Here is a 16,887-nt window from a genome sequence, read left to right as displayed (position 1 = left end):
AATACTAGGTAGGGGTTTACCACAGGCGTGGCAAAATAGATATTAGTTAACAAAATAGCGATATCGTTTTATTCTAAACAAATTTTAACATTATGTACTTACCGTTAGAAATTTAGTTGTAGTAAGTTGCTATACAAATAGGTAATTTTTCGCACGATTCACCGTATATTATTATAAAATAATTTTATCTTGTACATTGAGAATCTTAGATCACTACAGATTTTTCTGTGCACACTTTTTAAACATAGCTTTTCTCTGTATTTACTTTTATTCCTTTGCAGCCGCTGCAAAAATATTCCTTTTGATTGTTTGCAGACAAATAACTCCCTAAACTGGCCGTGGTAGCTACTGCTGTTCGCTATTCGGCTTCCTTATTTACAGGCTCATGAACCACACACTCACACACATACACTAAAACACTAGCTCAGCTCCAGCAGCTAGTGTTATGCTCCAGTAGGAACGTATACATATGTATGTTATTCCTACATTCACTGCCGAGTCAAAATTTTGCAGCGTAGCGATTGCAGACAATTGAAAAATTTTCCTGTGAAGGAGTGGCGGGCTCGTCTGAACTGTGTTGTATGAGCTAACGTAGAAAATAAATTTATTTCATAAATAACTTATGAATTGATCCTCTATAATAGATTTAAACACTTTTCAATTTATTAGCACTGCAATTTTGGAATATTTTTGTTTATTTTATGATAACTTTATTTTACATACTTTTCCGGCTTCTATGTATTGTAAAGTAACACACACAAATTCACACATATACGAACGCAGGAGGCAGCAAATCAACTAGAGGTACTAGCGGGCAAATATGCCAATTGTACAAAATATTTAAATATTCGAAACTTCTTTATACCTTATAAAAGGTAATTTACATTCACTTTGCTATTAAAACTTTGCAAGCATCAAATCACACTTTATACATTTTTTACTTGAGCTGACTTTCTTATTTGCACATCTTTATCTAAGAAATTATCCACCGAACAACTTCACCAACATACGTTTCTTTCGGCGTCGTATTTTGCAATGGCAATTGTTAAAAATGCACATCGAATTGGATTTTTGGACGACAGACCGCAAATATGCAACACTGCTTAATGGAAACCTAGAAATAGTACAGGGTGTACGAATTCATAATATTAGACAAAATACAATAATATTATCTGTTTGATATTCAACGATTTGTCTACAAACATATTCAAAGTATACTTTTATGTCATAAGCAAACTGTTCTTTAAATATATTTCAAAAATATCTATTAATTAACAATGTGTTGAAATATATATCCACATATTTACTACTATAATGCATGCAACACTGTTTGGTGCATCGTTGCAAATGTTTGTTTATGTCAGCTGTAATCACAAACCACAAGTTCTTTGTTATTATTTGAGTATTCAATTTAATGTAAATACATTTTTTTTCTATTTTAAATCACTAAGATATAAAAAATATCATATCAAAATGTATTGCTCATGTATTTCTGCATTAATATTTTTTCTCTTAACACATATATTACACGCATTGGCGGAAAATGTAAGTGTCCTTTTGGATAGTGAATGTTTTCCGACGCAAATATTTTGTTTACAACATTTTCTTTAATTTGAACTAGATCTGCCATAAGTATTTGCGTGACTTAGCTCAAAAACAGAGCGAATTCGTACAGTGTTCCACAATGCATTCGGTACCAGTGCGTCTTTGTGTTGGATGTGAAGAGCCATTTACTGAGATGCATGTGGCTTACATGAACTTACGGCAGGAACAGAATTGTACAGATACATTTTTCGATAAAGATCGTATAAATATTGTTTCAACAACACAATCGATACTTCGCGGTATATGGAGGAAAGCATACTGTGATGGTTAGCATAAAGTTAACTATTGTGTTTTTTTTTATTGTTTCTTCAATACATTTCAGATTGCTTTACCAGTAATAATTCATACGTATTCGATTTAAAGCGAATTGCATTTGATGATTGTATAACAAACCACAAAAGTAGTGAATGTGCGTCGTGCTTATCTCAATACCTCGATTTGAACCGATTTTATCTTAGTTTAGATAAAAATAACAATGGACAAGTATGTTATGACATGCAAGATTCAGTAAGAGCTCAACTTAATTATTTGTAACAAATATACCAAGTTGTACTACATATGTAAAATTATATTTGTTGCTAGATGAATCGGACAAGAGAACAGTGGTCTAAAGATTTGGGTTGCTGTCATCGTGAATTTAATATTTTTTTATTCGCTGTTGTTAGTTGTATCATTGGGACATTACCGTTAATATTTTATGGCACGCTGTATGCGTTAACAAAACGACAAGAGCGTAGTCGTATTCTAGTTGAAGGTAAATTATATCAAGTGGTTCTTAATTTAAATGCTATTTTTACAATCATTTAATAAATAGGTTAAGATAACCCTGACCACAAAAATATATATTTTTTTTTGTTATATAGACACTTATCGAAATGGAATTTCAACTTTTATCAATACAAGCAGTTCAGCTACTAATTTGCCAACCACAACAGAAGCTACACGCTCTCACGAGCATTCCTAAACGGACGACATCCGCTGTGAAGGATATAAACAGGCTATTTTTACAATTTCGAAATATCATATTTAAACGACAAACTTAAATTTATAATTGTTATTTCTAACATTTAGGATAGTAATAAATGTATGTATATAAAACTTTAGCAAATATGTATATTTTTATATGGTATTTTGTAAGTGTGTATGTAACTAAATGAATTATTTGTTTTTTAACAACAAAGGGAAAACTGCACTTTTCAATAATTCACTTTGTTTACATTTAACAGCTGATTGTGTTTTTTTATGCTGCTACAAATACAACAAAAATTATCAATAAAAATATGGACGTCGATTATTTTAGATAATCAATGGTGTCATGATAAGGCATTTGAATTAAACTGCGGATAGATTTAAATGTAAATGAGTTATCCGATTTTTACTTAACTGGTTGTAAATAATTCCGATACGAATTAATTGAACATCATTAGGGTTTTTCAAATAATTTTATATGTAACAAATTGATATCGATAAATTACTCAAAATGCAACACTGATCCCTGCTGTCAGTTGACAAAAAAAAGGAGTATTAAGTGCATATTTTAATGCTGTAAATTCCCTTTTATGTTTTGAAACTAAAATGTGTTTCTTCAGTATTTTATTGAAAATAACCGTTCTGTTATTTGTTGTACAACATGTCCTAGCAGAGAATGTAAGTTTTTAATGTTGCATTTCATATTTTCTATTAATATAAATGTTTTCACAATTGCATTGTATGACTCAGATATGTACCAAATATCTTCGTGAATTAGCTCAAAAACAAAGTGCATTCGTGCAATGTTCAACACTGCATTCAGTGCCGGTGAGCCTTTGCATAGGTTGTAAGGACCCATTTAAAGAAATGCAATATGCATATTCGAAAATGCGCGATGTACAAAATTGCACAGAGACGTTCTTTGACAAAGATCGCATCAACATTGTTTCTACAACACAATCGATACTAACCGGGTTATGGACAAAGGCTTATTGTGATGGTTGGTACATGTGCTATAATTAAAATGATCCAAAAACATTCTGGTGTTTTTAATATTATCCAGATTGCTTTGCTAAAGATAATTCGGAATTATTTAACACAAAAATAAACGATCTGGAAACTTGCCTGCGTGAGAACAAAGGTGAAGAATGTGTTCTCTGTTTGGGCAAATATCTGGATCTAAATGGATTTTATGTTGGTTTGGATAAACATAATAATGGACAAGTTTGTTACGACATGCAAGATTCGGTAACAGCATTATTAATTTTTCAAACTATTTTTTTATAACTTCATATTTTTATCGCCTATAGATGAATCGAACGAGGGCACACTGGTCTAAAGATTTAAATTGTTGTCATCGTGATTTTAATATGTACCTCTTTCTTGTTACTTGCGGTATTGTAGTCCTACTCCCATTAATATTTTATAGCACCACATATACTATAACGAAACGACAGGAGAGATACCACGATATTTTAACTGAAGGTATGTAATCATAAATTGATTCACAAATATTTAGTTTTAGTGCAGAAGATATTTTATCTTCACACTTACACAAAAAATTGGAAATTTAATTATTCTTTCAAATTTATGATGCGCATATTTTATATATTTCAAAAGTTCTGGTAAAATTTTTTCTCTTATAGACACCAGACACAATGCCCCATCTACAAGTGTCATGGCCAGTAGTTCCGTCGCTGATCTACCAAGTACATCATCAACGGCAACCTGTCCACGTATACCTTCAAAGAAGAACATAATAGATATTGAAGAGTATACATCCTCCGATGATGACGAATACGCGGAGGCAACGATCACAAAAAAATCGTAATAAAATGGAATAAACTTAAATGGTTATATTATTATTATTATAAGAGACCTTAAAATGTTGAGTTCGGAGCATTTAAAACACACTTTTAAATTTTATATATCAAAATAAAAATTTATTAAAAAATTAATTGCACCTACAAAATATTGAGACTCCATACATGGGTATAATAAATTATCACATTTGCCGACGCAAAATTTTCGACGCTTTCCTTTTGGACCAGAAGAGAGGCGCTGAAAAGAAAAGAAAAAATGTGTTTCTGGTCTAAGTTGCGGTCCGCGGTCTAGTCTTTGTGTTACGTCAATGTCTACTCTTTTCTTTCATAATGACATTGAGTATTAAAAGTACCCGTTATATGGTAATTTGAGATGAAGCTACTTTCAAATGAGTAAGGTAATAGGAAATAATTGCAGCTCCAAAACCGTAAAAGCGCGCTTAGTGTTGGATATAACAAATCTTATAGACTGCATATGATTTTATTTTGACAATAGATAAGTGGGAATAATTCAATTAAATTTGAATAGGGTATATTAAGTTTGCTAGGAAGTTTTTGACACCCAGTAGGAAACGTCGGACACTTTATGAATTATATATATAAAATATCAGCATCAGCATTGAGTCGATTTAGCCACATCCGTCTGTCTATATATACGCGAAATAGTCCGTTTTCCCTTTTACCTTTATTCAAATTTTTCGGAACCGTCGACATTGGACCGTTAAAGCGTTAGCTGTCATACAAACTGAACGATCAAAATCATGTCCTTTTATGGAAAAAATGTTTAATTTGACGACACATCTTCCCGAAATCTGGCACATATTGTTGTCCAAGGTAAGGGTGATATATATGAAGATATTGTTCATATCGGATGGCTATAGGGTATAGCTACTATATAAACTGATCGATCACAATCCAATCCTTGTATAGAAAACTTTTTAATTTGACGAGATATCTGCACGAAAGTCGGCACACATTATTATGCAAGGTAACGGTACAACAGCCAGAGAAATTGTTTAGATCGATCATACAAAATAAAGATATCTATTTTTTATACCATTTTATGCTATAAGAAATGCATCTATGAAGGGTATTATAGCTTCGATGCAACCATGGTTAATGTTTTTTCTTGTTTTTATTATGTTGGGCAGATTTGATTTGTTTTAACAACACAAAGTTTACTTTTTTAGTTTTTGTTGCTGCGAAATTCGGTCCCATGAACTTAGTTGATGTTACTATCAAATTATTGCTGCATTATACAGGACACAGGAGTGTCAAACTCAAACAGCTTTTCCCATAAGCATGGTCTGCAAGGTCTGAAAGACAAGAATTAATTTAATTAGAAAGCATAGATACAGTTGGTTCCAGACAAATTTGGTTTATGGTGCGTTATGTGCTGTAAGCAATGCGGAAACTAGAAAGGACTCAAAAGCATTATGCTCGAATCCCGTTAGACATATTTATGCACTTAACTCGTTAAACTCGAGTACGAAGCATTTTGTAGTTTTTCGTTTCAAGCACTTCATTTTCATGTTGTCTAAACCCAAGCGGAAAAGTTCTTATAAATATATGTATATGTATGCTATATTGGGTTGACACATTCACTCCAAATCAAATTTGAATAGGAGAAGGAGATTGATGAATAATAACTAGTTGTGTCCAATAGGCTTTGTTATTTTCTTGAATGCGGAAGTGACTTCAGCAAAATAAGGTATGGCAATAATATTGTCTAATCTTCTCAACACAAACACTATATTTCTTTTGCCACTTCAATTTTGTCTAGCTGAATGTTGAAATATTTTATTATTTTTATATTTTTTGGATAACTTGCATTTGAAACACTGCACACACTTTTGCTTCTGATTTCATTTTTAAATTTTTTTCATTTAGTTTGATGTAACTGATTTTTCTTCTTTTAGCACTATTTATTATTTGGAAAGCAGATATATTTCAAATAGTTTTAATGGGAATGGGTAAGGGTAAGCGTCTTTACTTTAAACCGGTCAAAAGCAGTCCATATTTTCACAACAGTTCGTGTGTTTTCTTCTATTTTCGAAAACATTGCAACCTCTCCGCCTTCGTTCAGCAAATAAAGTTCACATATGTATGGTTTTGTTTATATTTTTACGATACGTTTATAATTATAACTATGATTTAAAATTATATAGTATGTAATGCATTGTATTTATAATTGAAAAAGTTTGTCAACTTTTCATTCCTTTTACCATGGAATTGCATTTGTTGTACAGCGACACAGTGTGTTATAATTTAATCATGTACTTTTTAAAATTAACTTTAGTCAATAATATATATCTTTTCTTTTATAATTTATGCGAACAAAACTGAAGTAATACATTTATTGATATCATTTTCATAATTTGGGACTGCAAGTACGATATTTGTAATAAAATATGTAAATATTTAACAATGCCAGCAATGATGTATTAAGAACTGAGGTTTTTGCATTGCAATTTAAGTTTAATAACTTTAGCATTCGAGTTAGAACGGCAAAAATGGCTGTTCATTGAATTCATATAAATAAAATGTTTTTTAACATTTTTTTTTTGTTGCTTTTTTTGATTTTCACTTGTAATCCCAATTGAAAAACGAATGACTTATTGCTGAAAATATATGTTTCGACTAAATTAGTTGTTAATGATAAAACAACTAAAAAGTAATTAACATATGCGTCATTTTTTTGTTTCTATCGATGTCTATATGACCTTTTATGATTTAATACATATACACTTTATATTCGAGGGATTTTAAAATCCCTTTGTATGTTTAATTTTTGCCTAAACTTGCAATCACTTTACCCGGTATTAATTAATTAAAAGAGCGTTATATTTAAGATCTTAGTAGTCGCACTTGAATATGTTACTCGCATGCAGCTCAAAACCTCACTCGTTTTCCGACACACATTCATTCCGATTATATAGTTCGAACACGAAGAGGTTACGGGGTGCATTTAAAGAGGTTCATTATCGGGATATTATTTTTTTTTTCAAGAATTTCGACGCACTTTTTCACACAAAACCTTCATCAATTTTGCTTTCTTTTGTGGGTTTCGCATTCACAATGGGAGGACGTTTATAATCGTCTGCCCGTAAATACTTCACTTTACACCTTTGTTGCGTATGTTACATTTATAGACACATTGTTGTTTTAACGTCTACCATCACGATAATTACGCGCTCCACCGCTGCTGCCACCACCAGCACGGAAATGTCTATCGTTTCCACCGCTACGTGATCCGCCACCACCTACACCGCCGCTGGGTCCACGATAGTCACGACCACCAGCTCGTTCACGTGGACGCATCATATTTGAGTTGTTGGAACGTTGGCTGCTGCTACGAAAACTGTTAGGGCCACCTGATGTGTTGCCTGCATTAATAGCATTAGTAGAACTTGAAAAACCACCACCACCTCCGACAGAGCTGGAGCCCCCAATACCACTGTTACCGCCATTGGAAGCTGACGTCCCAGCACTGCTGCCAAAACTCGGGAACCCTGGTGGCATACCATCTGGTAGAGTGGGTAAACCGGCATTTTTCCAAGCTGCGAAGTCTTCATAGGATGGTGCTTTGTCAAAACCAGGTGGTGGAGGCCTGATTGGTTGAGGTGGAGGATAATCTGGCAGTGGTGGTCCATCATAGTAACGCACTGGTGGAGGTAATTGGTCGTACATTGATGGCGGACCTGGTGGCGGTAAGGCACCCGAGCCGGAAGCAGAAAGTGGAAGTTGCGCAAATGGCGGTACGAACGGTAACGGAGGCAGTTGTCCATGCATAGAGCGCATGTAATCAACCATGTATGCTTCGGCAGAATTCATATACCGATCCCATGATGGCAAACCGGTATCGCCTCCACCTGCGCGTGATCCTCCACTTCCACCCGCACCAACGCTACCACTACTGCGGTATGGTGAGGATGAGCGTTTAAAACCGCCACCCGGTGGCATTCCGAGGGGTGGAAGTTTATAAGGGCGATGTGGTCCGGAACTAAATGTACGCCTATGTCGCATTGGACCACCACTACCACCAGCTCGACGGTCGCTTTGGCGGTAGCTGGGAAAACCACTGCCACCACTACCACCACCGCCGCGACTACCACGTGAAGATAAACTTCGCGGTGGTCGATAGGAGACACGAATTCCTTTTTCACGCATCATCTTAGCAGTTTCTTTCGATTTTCGTAAGATAGGTGTCATTTCGATTTTCTCATCTTCTGGGAATAAGCGACATAGCTCTGAGCCTACTTTGGGTTCAATTTCTTGACCATCACGTCCAATTTTAACCGGCTTACTCTCATTCCACGTATTGTATAGGTGAGAAGTACAGTTAAATGACAACTCTTTTCGGCATATCCAATCCAACTCAATGATACCTCCGAGGGCCTTTGGAGAGATGCTAGGTGGTAAAACCCATGCCGGATGAGAAAGATCTCTACGTGACTGGGAACTCATGCGAGCAAACCCAGCAAATTTTCCTATAAATTTAAAACAAGACAAAAAAAAAACTTAATATTATTAAGACTGTTAAAAAAAGTCAAAACTCGGTTGTTTAGCAATAACGAACTTTTTTTAACATAATGTTAGCAATGTTCAATGACCATGGTGTGATTTATGTACTTTATATGATACATAAAGCGAAACATTGAATACTTGTAACCATAAAAGCAAAATAAAAAAATTACTTTATTATGAGTTAGCATGATGACTCACCACTTTCGTTGACGGAGAAGATTAATAAAACATTCCGGGATTCCTTGAATGCTTGATTGAGATTTGCTTCATTTTGTGGTAATGTAGCCCAAACATTTTTATTTTTTGCAATGGCAACATTATCTGCATTGTTTGATTTTATAAGGAAAAAATGAGTACCTCGAAACAAGTAGTTCAGTTTAGTCATATAATCATACGATTTGCCACCAGTACCAGTATTCGAACCACTTTGTGTTTTCTTTTCGGGAGAAGCACTCTTAGATATCGCTTTTCGTCCATTACGTTTAATATTTGCTGCAGAATCAGAGTCCTCTGATTCAGAATCGCTGTCAAATGGTGTTTTCGTTGTAGGCTTGTCTTCTGCATCACTGGCTTCACTTTTATTACCACTGGTATTGGCGTGTGCCGATACAGACCCACTACTTGTATTTGCCGGCCCATTACTATTGGCTACTGAAGCAGTCGAATTTTTGCTAGAACTGCTAGCTTTTTTTTGTGATTTCTTTTCTTTACTGCTGGTACCTTTACTCTCTGAAGTTTTAGTTGACGATTCGTCTTTATTTGATGATTCTTCGTTACTTCGTTTTTTCTTACCACCGACAGAATTCTTTCCGTTCACAGTCCCGACCGCCGGCGAAGATGTGCGCTTCGTAGTTGCTTTCTTCTCATTCTCTTTACTAGCTTTTTTTTTGGTCTTATTTTTACGTTTTTCACCGATGGACGATATAGTCGTACTCACAGAACTAATACTAGGCTGGGAGACCGAAGACTCCGAACCCGATTCTGACGCCTCGCTCCTTGTGTCAAATGAATCGTCAAAATCTTGTAGCTCTTCGGCTATATCTGCTTCATTTTCGTCTAATCCTAAGTGTACTGCGTCCAAGTCAGCCATAATTTTCATCTGTTTTCCACTATATATGTAGCACAGTCTGCGCTTTTGCTTTGCTTCAATGAATGTATTTCTGCTTCTGTAGACAGTACGAATATGATGAAAAGAAATATGAAAATTTGAAGCGATGCCGACTTTTTCACAATTCACTGTTCTTGGCGTATTAACTTACCTCAACTTATTAGTTCCTTTAAAGAAAATATTCAATAATCGTTTTTTCGTAATATTGTAACACTAATAGTTATTTTACTTATTGATTTTTGCAATTCAACGTGGAATGAAATTTGCATATACCTCAAAGATTTGTGGATAATTTTCTTCTTTCTTTGACAAACTCAGCAATGGTGGATGAGTGAAAAGTAATACGACGCCTAGCTAACCATCTCATTCTAACAGCGCGCTGTTGCATTGAAAAATCAAATTTGGTATGCGTTTTAAATGTTAGGCGGCGTATATTTTTCAATTAATAATACACACACGAATGCATAATTAAAATAATTTTTAGTGATAGTACATTTTATTTAAGTTGTTAAATTATCTAGTTCTTTGTACAGGAATGATCATTTATATTTCTTTTTTATTCATCAGGATTTATTCATAATTCCTCTAAGTCGCTCTATTTTTCTCGCTTATTCGCCGTAGTTATAACAATTAAGCGAATTTGCCGGGTTGTTGCAAAACAGCTGAATATGACATTTCAAAATAGCTTATTTCTTTAAAATGTGTTTACATTTATGAAATATTGTAATAGGACTCAGTAATTAATAATGAAGTTTAATTTGGATCAGAATCTAACCGTGTTACCTCTACACATAATTGAAGAATTCACATTTCAGAAATGCTTGCTGCCCAAAAAATTGTTTATGAAATACGGCTTACATACAGGCGCTTGGATGAAATGCTCGGTTAAAGGAACTAGCTTCCACACCAGCTATTTTCTATGTCAAGTTTATCCTCGAGATATTAATGTAAATTGTTGTTATTTAGACTATGGTGTTGGCACTGCATCTCTTTTAGAAAAGGGATGCATGTTATGCAGCCTAGAAACAATAGACTTTCAAGAAACAGATATTGAACAGGTTACTATAACGTTGGAAATCAAAGAAAGCTTCTTCAAAAGTCGACTTCGCAAGTTATCTACAAGCATGCTGACTATCGCCATGAAGCAGATATTAACACCACTTAATTTGTTTGTAGGGAGCGTTGTGCGCACTAAAATTTGTGAAAATTTTGGAATATCTGCTATCTATATTGACTCATGTATAAATACAAATGAAAACACAATTTTCCAATTGAATAGTCAAACAAAGTTGTGTTTTAACAACATATATAAGGGTGGCAAATCGAATGCATCGGTGGTAATGCCATTTTTCGAACATGGCTACGAAGGCGTTTGGAAAGAAATTGAAGATTTATTGTGTAATAGCAGGCTACGTAGTACGCAAATCGAATCTAATGGTATACGCCCGCATCTAAACGCCCTACTTATCGGTCCACCAGGTTGTGGCAAAACAGCCATACTGAATGCATTTGTCGAGAAGCATAAATGCAATTGTTTCTATATTTCCACGGAAAATATTTTACAAGAGTATCCTGGTGATGCCGAAGCACAATTGCGTAAAGAATTCGAAACTGCTTTATATTTAACTACAAAACTGAAATCTAAAAGTAAGTAAGAGCAGATATTAAGCTTTTGTCCTAAAAATAAATCAATCAAACCATTTATATTTTCAGATCCTACCGTAATTATCTTCGAAAATATTAACTTGTTATGTCCCGTCTCGAATAATGCATCCACCAAAGATACAAGCAACTCAAATCTTATATGCGTACAATTGGTTAAGCTACTTGACGAGCTTCATAATTCGAATGCTAATATATTATGTATAGCGACTACATCAAATCCAAGTACCATAAATGCCAGCGTACGTCGACCTGGACGCTTCCAACATGAAATCATCATTGATTGGCCAAATGAACAGACACGCAAAAGTTTATTTAATGCAATGTTCGAGTTCAGTCAATCAAAACCATTTCTGAAGCCAAAGAAACTTGACGTGGAACTACTCGACTTAGTCGGCAAAAGTACACAAGGCTTCGTCGCAGGAGATCTGGCGCTATTGGTACAAAATGTAGAACAAAATCAAGTAAAGCAAGGGAAAGAATACGACATTGCACATTTCGTAAAGTCAGCACTAAAAAGCGTAATAAAATGTAATAAGTAATCTTGGGGCATAATAAAAAATCGATATTTGCTTATTAGGTAAGACCTGCTGCGATGTACACGGCCGATGTTAGAGTATATAAATTTTTGGACGGTTTCGAAACTATCGGTGGTATGGATAAGCTTAAACGTACGTTGGAAGTTAGTATTTTGGCAGGTCTGCGTAAGCAAGAAAAGTTTAGAAAATTCGGTCTAAAATTACCAAAAGGTAAATTGAAAACTTTGTTTCATTGTAGATTGTAAATAAATTTTATTTTCTTTTTAGGCTTACTGCTATATGGCCCACCGGGTTGTGCGAAAACGACTTTTGCGAAATGTCTGGCCAAAGAAGCGGACATGACGTTTATTTCCATAGCAAGCGCAGATGTTTACTCGCCTTACGTTGGTGCAGCAGAAAAGTTTATTGTACGAATTTTCGATACCGCACGAAAAAATGCACCTTGTTTAATATTTTTTGATGAAATCGGTAGGTGAAAACAAAATTTTGGTTATATGTACATATATTGTATATACATATATGTATATTTATAAATTTTCATTAATTTTTTTCATATCAGATACGCTGGCCGGTCGACGTCCCATTAGTTCAAATAGCTCAAGTGATGTACAGGTACGTATACTCTCAACTCTATTGACTGAAATGGATGGTGTTATAGACGATTCGGATGAGAATAGCCAGCAAATACTCGTCGTCGCAGCTAGTAATCGGCCAGATATGATTGATGACGCCCTATTGCGGCCTGGCCGTTTAAGTAAACATATATATGTGCCAGCACCCGATTTACAGTCGCGTATATCCATTTTACAGTTAATTGCCAAACGTATGCCTTTTTCAGAAGATGTTAATGTAATTAAAATTGCCGAAGGCACAAAGCTTTACACAGGCGCCGATATGTGTAATCTTTGTAATGAGGCTGCATTGTTAGCTTTTGAAAGATTGAGTGCGGAAAGTAGTGTAGAGGATTATAAAATTAACGCGAAAGAATTTGATTTCGCTTTAAAAAATTCGAAATCGTCACTCTCGATAAATCAACTGAGCTTGTATGCGAAATTTCAAAAGAAAAGTTAGACTTAATAATGAGAATAGCTGAATATGTTGTAATTGAATTGCTTTAACAAACATGTATGTAAATACTTTTATATTGGTATTTAAAATAAATGCTTGAAAGTGGGAGTTGTTCACTTCGTCTTCCACGTTAATTAATAAATGCATGCTTTTAATATAGAAATAATTTTGTAGAGAGACGTTCAAAGTTTATAACAATAATATAAACATATAAGTGGGTTTGTACCAGTTCTTTTGATTAAAATATTGGAAATTTGTTGTAAAAAATACATTTTTGTTGCAATATAGCATAACCTATTTTGCAAATATTTCTATAAAACTTTAATAAAATGCGAAAATGTAGGCGTTTTACTTTACATTGTATTAATATTCGATGAATTATAAGTTATTAATACATAATTAATAACTATTTGTCCAATTTAATTTTTCCTATCCAATGTGTATCAAAAATACGCTAATATTGTACTTGTAGTTGAAAACATACATATGTTCACACTAACTTATAATTATTTATACATTTTGACGTCCAGTTGCATCTACATATGTATGTATGTGTTTTGCTAGTAGTAGTTGCAGTTAACGTGATTTCAGTTTGAGTTGCTTTCCTTTAAGTAAAGCCAATAGCAGAATCCAGTTGACAGCGCCAAAGAGGGCACGAGGGGATGTAGCTCAGATGGTAGAGCGCTCGCTTAGCATGTGAGAGGTACGGGGATCGATGCCCCGCATCTCCATCTTCGATGTGATGTTGATATTTTATAAAAAAAAATAGTTTTAGTTTATAAATGATAAAAAAAAAAAATTAAATAAATTTAGTTTAATAAAAAAACATAAAATAAGGTAAAACCTTAACTTCGGCTACGCTGAAACTACAAACTCTCGGTCAGTTTGTATGGCAGCTATATGCTATAGTGGTCCTATCTGAACAAATCGTTTGGAGATTGTAGCGTTGCCTTTGACAATAATCTATGCCGAATTTCGTGTAGATATTTCGTCAAATAAAAAAGTTTTCTTTACAGGGACTTGAGTTTGTCCGATTACTTTTTATGGCAGCCATATCCTATAGTGGTTCGATATCGGCTGTTCCGCCAAATGAAATGGTAAAATATTCTGCTAACTATACGACATATTGAGCGGCTTGAAAAGGAATCCCAAAAATGCTTGAGCTTTGAAATGAAACAGCAAACTCAAACAATATAAACATCTCAAACGAATGGAAATGTGATGAAAATCCCAGGCAATTCATAGCGCAGGAAAACTTGAAAGAAATCAACTATATAGAGTAAAACATCAAAAGCTTGGACTTTGAAAACGGCTCCTATCCATCCATTGAGATAATCCTGCTAATAAAGGCACACCTGCAGTGCTCTGCTACTGGACCAAAGAAGATCGTAAGAGATCTAGTGAGCTATTCGCCTTCAAAAAGACCAGTTATAGTACTAAAAAAACATATTAAGTTCATTGTATTTTTAAATCACCAAATGATTTGCAAATCACAAAATCTAACAACAATAGGGAACAACGCGAACGTGTCGCATAAGAATTTGATGCGAACGCTCTAGGGAAATATTGGTAATGAAATCTTAGAATCGAAACTTCTAAGTATAAGGGGTTTCATTATGGAATACTGAAAGGTATATTTACAACTAGGAACTGACTAGACGTTTGCTGAGACGATTCTAAAAATGATGGTTAAAAGGTTACGACAATCATTGTTTCAATTAATAAAAAAATAATACTGGTCTAGACGAAAGGAAAGAGGAACTTCAGTAATGAGTAAATATTGTGAGCATGGCACGTCACCAAACTCACACCCACTTTGCAAAATCTAGTACGATAGGTGCGACTTACCGTGCGTGTGAAAACACTATTGTCTCATAGCTACTCTCCTGCCTACAGAGGAATAGTGATTGCGTTTTTGTTATCCATATATCTAGTTACAAATTTAATCACCCATACTCAAAAGAAAACAAATTGTGAATATAATGAGACTTAACTAAAATTGCAAGAGATGAGGTCAAAAATTACATAAATCCATATAAACAAAAAAAAAAACGTTAACTTCGGTTGCACCGAAGCTTTAATACCCTTCACAAATACAAAGGATCCTTACAACAACTTGATTCCGATCTAATTTCGTGAAGATGCCTCGTGGCAAACTTAAAATACCCCGTTTAGGGTATAAAAAGCAATGCATGTAGGAAAATGAGTTTGTCATGGTTTGGATGTAAGATTTATTTCTTCTGCAGATGGTCAGCACAAAGCACAATATGAATGAAACTACTCTAGGAGACTGAACTGGGCCGCAACAGCCGTAGGAAAATCTATATTAGAATTAAACTGTGCAACAAGAATTATTTTGGTAGGAAATTGAGCAGTAACATCCCATTGCATTTAAGAACACTCACACGTTACAAAAGTCGTTTCACCCAGTCTTAACAATTGATTAAGATTGTGGAACAATGTTATAGATCTTTATCAAACGGTAAGGTTAAGAGATAAGGTAAAAGAGTTGACCTCGACATGTTGCAATATCGATTTTTAAAAGATTAGCGGTAAAATGTAATGGATTTATTGGGTTATAACCATTTATTGTACTAAATTCCATTGGCTAAGTCGAACACTCGCATTCTATTATATTTATTACATGGACCGATATACGAGGGTGGTCCGCTAAGACTTAGATTCGCCGTCGATGGCGCCACTAACGCAAGAGGAATTCATGTGACAATGTTACTATGTCGATTCGATATCAAATTGCAGAAAGAACTTTCCCATTCGACAGCGAAAGCAGTGCTCTTCCGCAATGACAAATCATTGGCTAATACCTCGTCCGTCGCCATGTTCAATTTGGTCGAATTAGGCTACTACTACTTCATTACTTAATTTTACAGATTTGCGACTTCTTTTTGTTTCCAAACATGAAAAAGTCACTGACCGGGCAGGAATTTTAATCAGTTAGTTTCAAGAAGTTGGAGCAATGCTTTTTCCAAAATTTTCGTTTTTCTGTCGTGCGCTAACGATAAACTGAAATAGAGTTGTAGCTAGAAAAAATGTAGTCTAAGAATTTGTTCTTAATAAATATTTTCACTAAAATAAAAAAAAATCAATTGCTAATATTTGCCTACTTCGTCGTCATTGCCTTAAAATAAATGCTCTAAAATATGCCAAGTATTTCAGAAATAAACCCATTGCTCACTTACTAGCTTCGCTAATGCGCTTAAATATGTTATTCCTTTAATATTTGGCATACATTTTCAGATGATAAGGGAATTATTTATGGTGCGGACAATTAGAAATTTTTCAAAAAGCAAAAATATATTTATTTATACATGCTGCATTTGCAAATCAGATAAAACCATATACCGTAACAAAGGCAACAAAAAAGAATTCAGTTAAAAGGTGAGTTAAGTTCTCTAAATTGTCCGTCCATAAGTCGAATAATTCTTATACACATGCATATATATGTACATATGTACCATACATGCACGCGGTATATTTAGTGGCGGTTGGTCAACCATAAAATTATGGACGCCGATCGAAGGAGACACTGATAAGATAAAGAGTACTGCTTTTGTGTCTTAACTAA

At 34.4% G+C, this 16,887-nt stretch overlaps 5 protein-coding genes and 1 non-coding gene across 12 annotated transcripts in view; 4 read left to right on the top strand and 2 right to left on the bottom strand.

Annotated features, from left to right (window-relative positions):
• Positions 1–1,043, bottom strand: part of Spn (protein phosphatase 1 regulatory subunit spinophilin) — a 160,213-nt gene extending 159,170 nt beyond the window's left edge. For 3 of the 7 annotated variants that reach the window (XM_036364651.2, XM_070111114.1, XM_070111116.1), the window contains exon 1: positions 103–1,041. The gene's annotated coding sequence lies outside the window, so the exon portion shown is untranslated. Of the gene's footprint in view, positions 1–102 lie in introns of all 7 variants that reach the window. The other 4 variants (XM_014247550.3, XM_014247548.3, XM_070111118.1 and 1 more) reach the window with 3 other exon arrangements.
• A 332-nt stretch (positions 1,044–1,375) lies between these two features.
• On the top strand, positions 1,376–2,734 carry LOC106627417 (osteopetrosis-associated transmembrane protein 1). The gene is made up of 5 exons (XM_014247513.3): positions 1,376–1,545; positions 1,622–1,871; positions 1,928–2,112; positions 2,188–2,359; positions 2,469–2,734. The coding sequence occupies exons 1-5, from the start codon at positions 1,474–1,476 to the stop codon at positions 2,567–2,569; spliced, it is 780 nt and encodes a 259-aa protein (XP_014102988.3). The 5' UTR covers positions 1,376–1,473; the 3' UTR covers positions 2,570–2,734.
• A 364-nt stretch (positions 2,735–3,098) lies between these two features.
• On the top strand, positions 3,099–4,532 carry LOC106627392 (osteopetrosis-associated transmembrane protein 1). Its single transcript, XM_014247482.3, has 5 exons — positions 3,099–3,252; positions 3,325–3,574; positions 3,638–3,822; positions 3,885–4,059; positions 4,221–4,532. Exons 1-5 carry the CDS (start codon positions 3,181–3,183, stop codon positions 4,403–4,405), a joined length of 867 nt encoding a protein of 288 aa, XP_014102957.1. The 5' UTR covers positions 3,099–3,180; the 3' UTR covers positions 4,406–4,532.
• Positions 4,533–6,502: 1,970 nt separating this feature from the next.
• Positions 6,503–10,346, bottom strand: Ythdc1 (YTH domain containing 1). The gene is made up of 3 exons (XM_014247586.3): positions 10,184–10,346; positions 9,123–10,090; positions 6,503–8,887 (listed from the first exon to the last, which is right to left on the bottom strand). Exons 2-3 carry the CDS (start codon positions 10,021–10,023, stop codon positions 7,563–7,565), a joined length of 2,226 nt encoding a protein of 741 aa, XP_014103061.3. The 5' UTR covers positions 10,024–10,090; positions 10,184–10,346; the 3' UTR covers positions 6,503–7,562.
• Positions 10,347–10,695: 349 nt separating this feature from the next.
• On the top strand, positions 10,696–13,443 carry LOC106627381 (uncharacterized). The gene is made up of 5 exons (XM_014247472.3): positions 10,696–11,679; positions 11,746–12,215; positions 12,275–12,443; positions 12,501–12,701; positions 12,793–13,443. Exons 1-5 carry the CDS (start codon positions 10,779–10,781, stop codon positions 13,302–13,304), a joined length of 2,253 nt encoding a protein of 750 aa, XP_014102947.2. The 5' UTR covers positions 10,696–10,778; the 3' UTR covers positions 13,305–13,443.
• Positions 13,444–13,959: 516 nt separating this feature from the next.
• On the top strand, positions 13,960–14,032 carry TRNAA-AGC (transfer RNA alanine (anticodon AGC)). The gene has a single exon. It is a non-coding gene; the product is annotated as a tRNA-Ala (tRNA).
• The last annotated feature ends 2,855 nt before the right edge of the window (positions 14,033–16,887 follow it).

This window comes from Bactrocera oleae, chromosome 6 (genome assembly GCF_042242935.1).
Source record: "Bactrocera oleae isolate idBacOlea1 chromosome 6, idBacOlea1, whole genome shotgun sequence".
NCBI lineage: Eukaryota > Metazoa > Arthropoda > Insecta > Diptera > Tephritidae > Bactrocera > Bactrocera oleae.
Note: the sequence above shows the minus strand (reverse complement) of the source record. Positions and strands in the feature narration are given on the sequence as shown.

What these genes read in the sequence shown, in the direction of transcription:
- LOC106627417 (XM_014247513.3), top strand. Translation starts at nt 1,474, where the DNA reads ATGTATTGCTCATGTATTTCTGCATTAATATTTTTTCTCTTAACACAT. An exon ending in GAGGAAAGCATACTGTGATG is followed by an intron (nt 1,872 to 1,927) that starts GTTAGCATAAAG and finishes AATACATTTCAG; the next exon opens with ATTGCTTTACCAGTAATAAT. An exon ending in GTTATGACATGCAAGATTCA is followed by an intron (nt 2,113 to 2,187) that starts GTAAGAGCTCAA and finishes ATTTGTTGCTAG; the next exon opens with ATGAATCGGACAAGAGAACA.
- LOC106627392 (XM_014247482.3), top strand. Translation starts at nt 3,181, where the DNA reads ATGTGTTTCTTCAGTATTTTATTGAAAATAACCGTTCTGTTATTTGTT. An exon ending in GACAAAGGCTTATTGTGATG is followed by an intron (nt 3,575 to 3,637) that starts GTTGGTACATGT and finishes AATATTATCCAG; the next exon opens with ATTGCTTTGCTAAAGATAAT. An exon ending in GTTACGACATGCAAGATTCG is followed by an intron (nt 3,823 to 3,884) that starts GTAACAGCATTA and finishes TATCGCCTATAG; the next exon opens with ATGAATCGAACGAGGGCACA.
- Ythdc1 (XM_014247586.3), bottom strand. Translation starts at nt 10,023, where the DNA reads ATGAAAATTATGGCTGACTTGGACGCAGTACACTTAGGATTAGACGAA. An exon ending in CTTCTCCGTCAACGAAAGTG is followed by an intron (nt 8,888 to 9,122) that starts GTGAGTCATCAT and finishes TTAAATTTATAG; the next exon opens with GAAAATTTGCTGGGTTTGCT.
- LOC106627381 (XM_014247472.3), top strand. Translation starts at nt 10,779, where the DNA reads ATGAAGTTTAATTTGGATCAGAATCTAACCGTGTTACCTCTACACATA. An exon ending in TACAAAACTGAAATCTAAAA is followed by an intron (nt 11,680 to 11,745) that starts GTAAGTAAGAGC and finishes TTATATTTTCAG; the next exon opens with ATCCTACCGTAATTATCTTC. An exon ending in TAAAGTCAGCACTAAAAAGC is followed by an intron (nt 12,216 to 12,274) that starts GTAATAAAATGT and finishes TTTGCTTATTAG; the next exon opens with GTAAGACCTGCTGCGATGTA.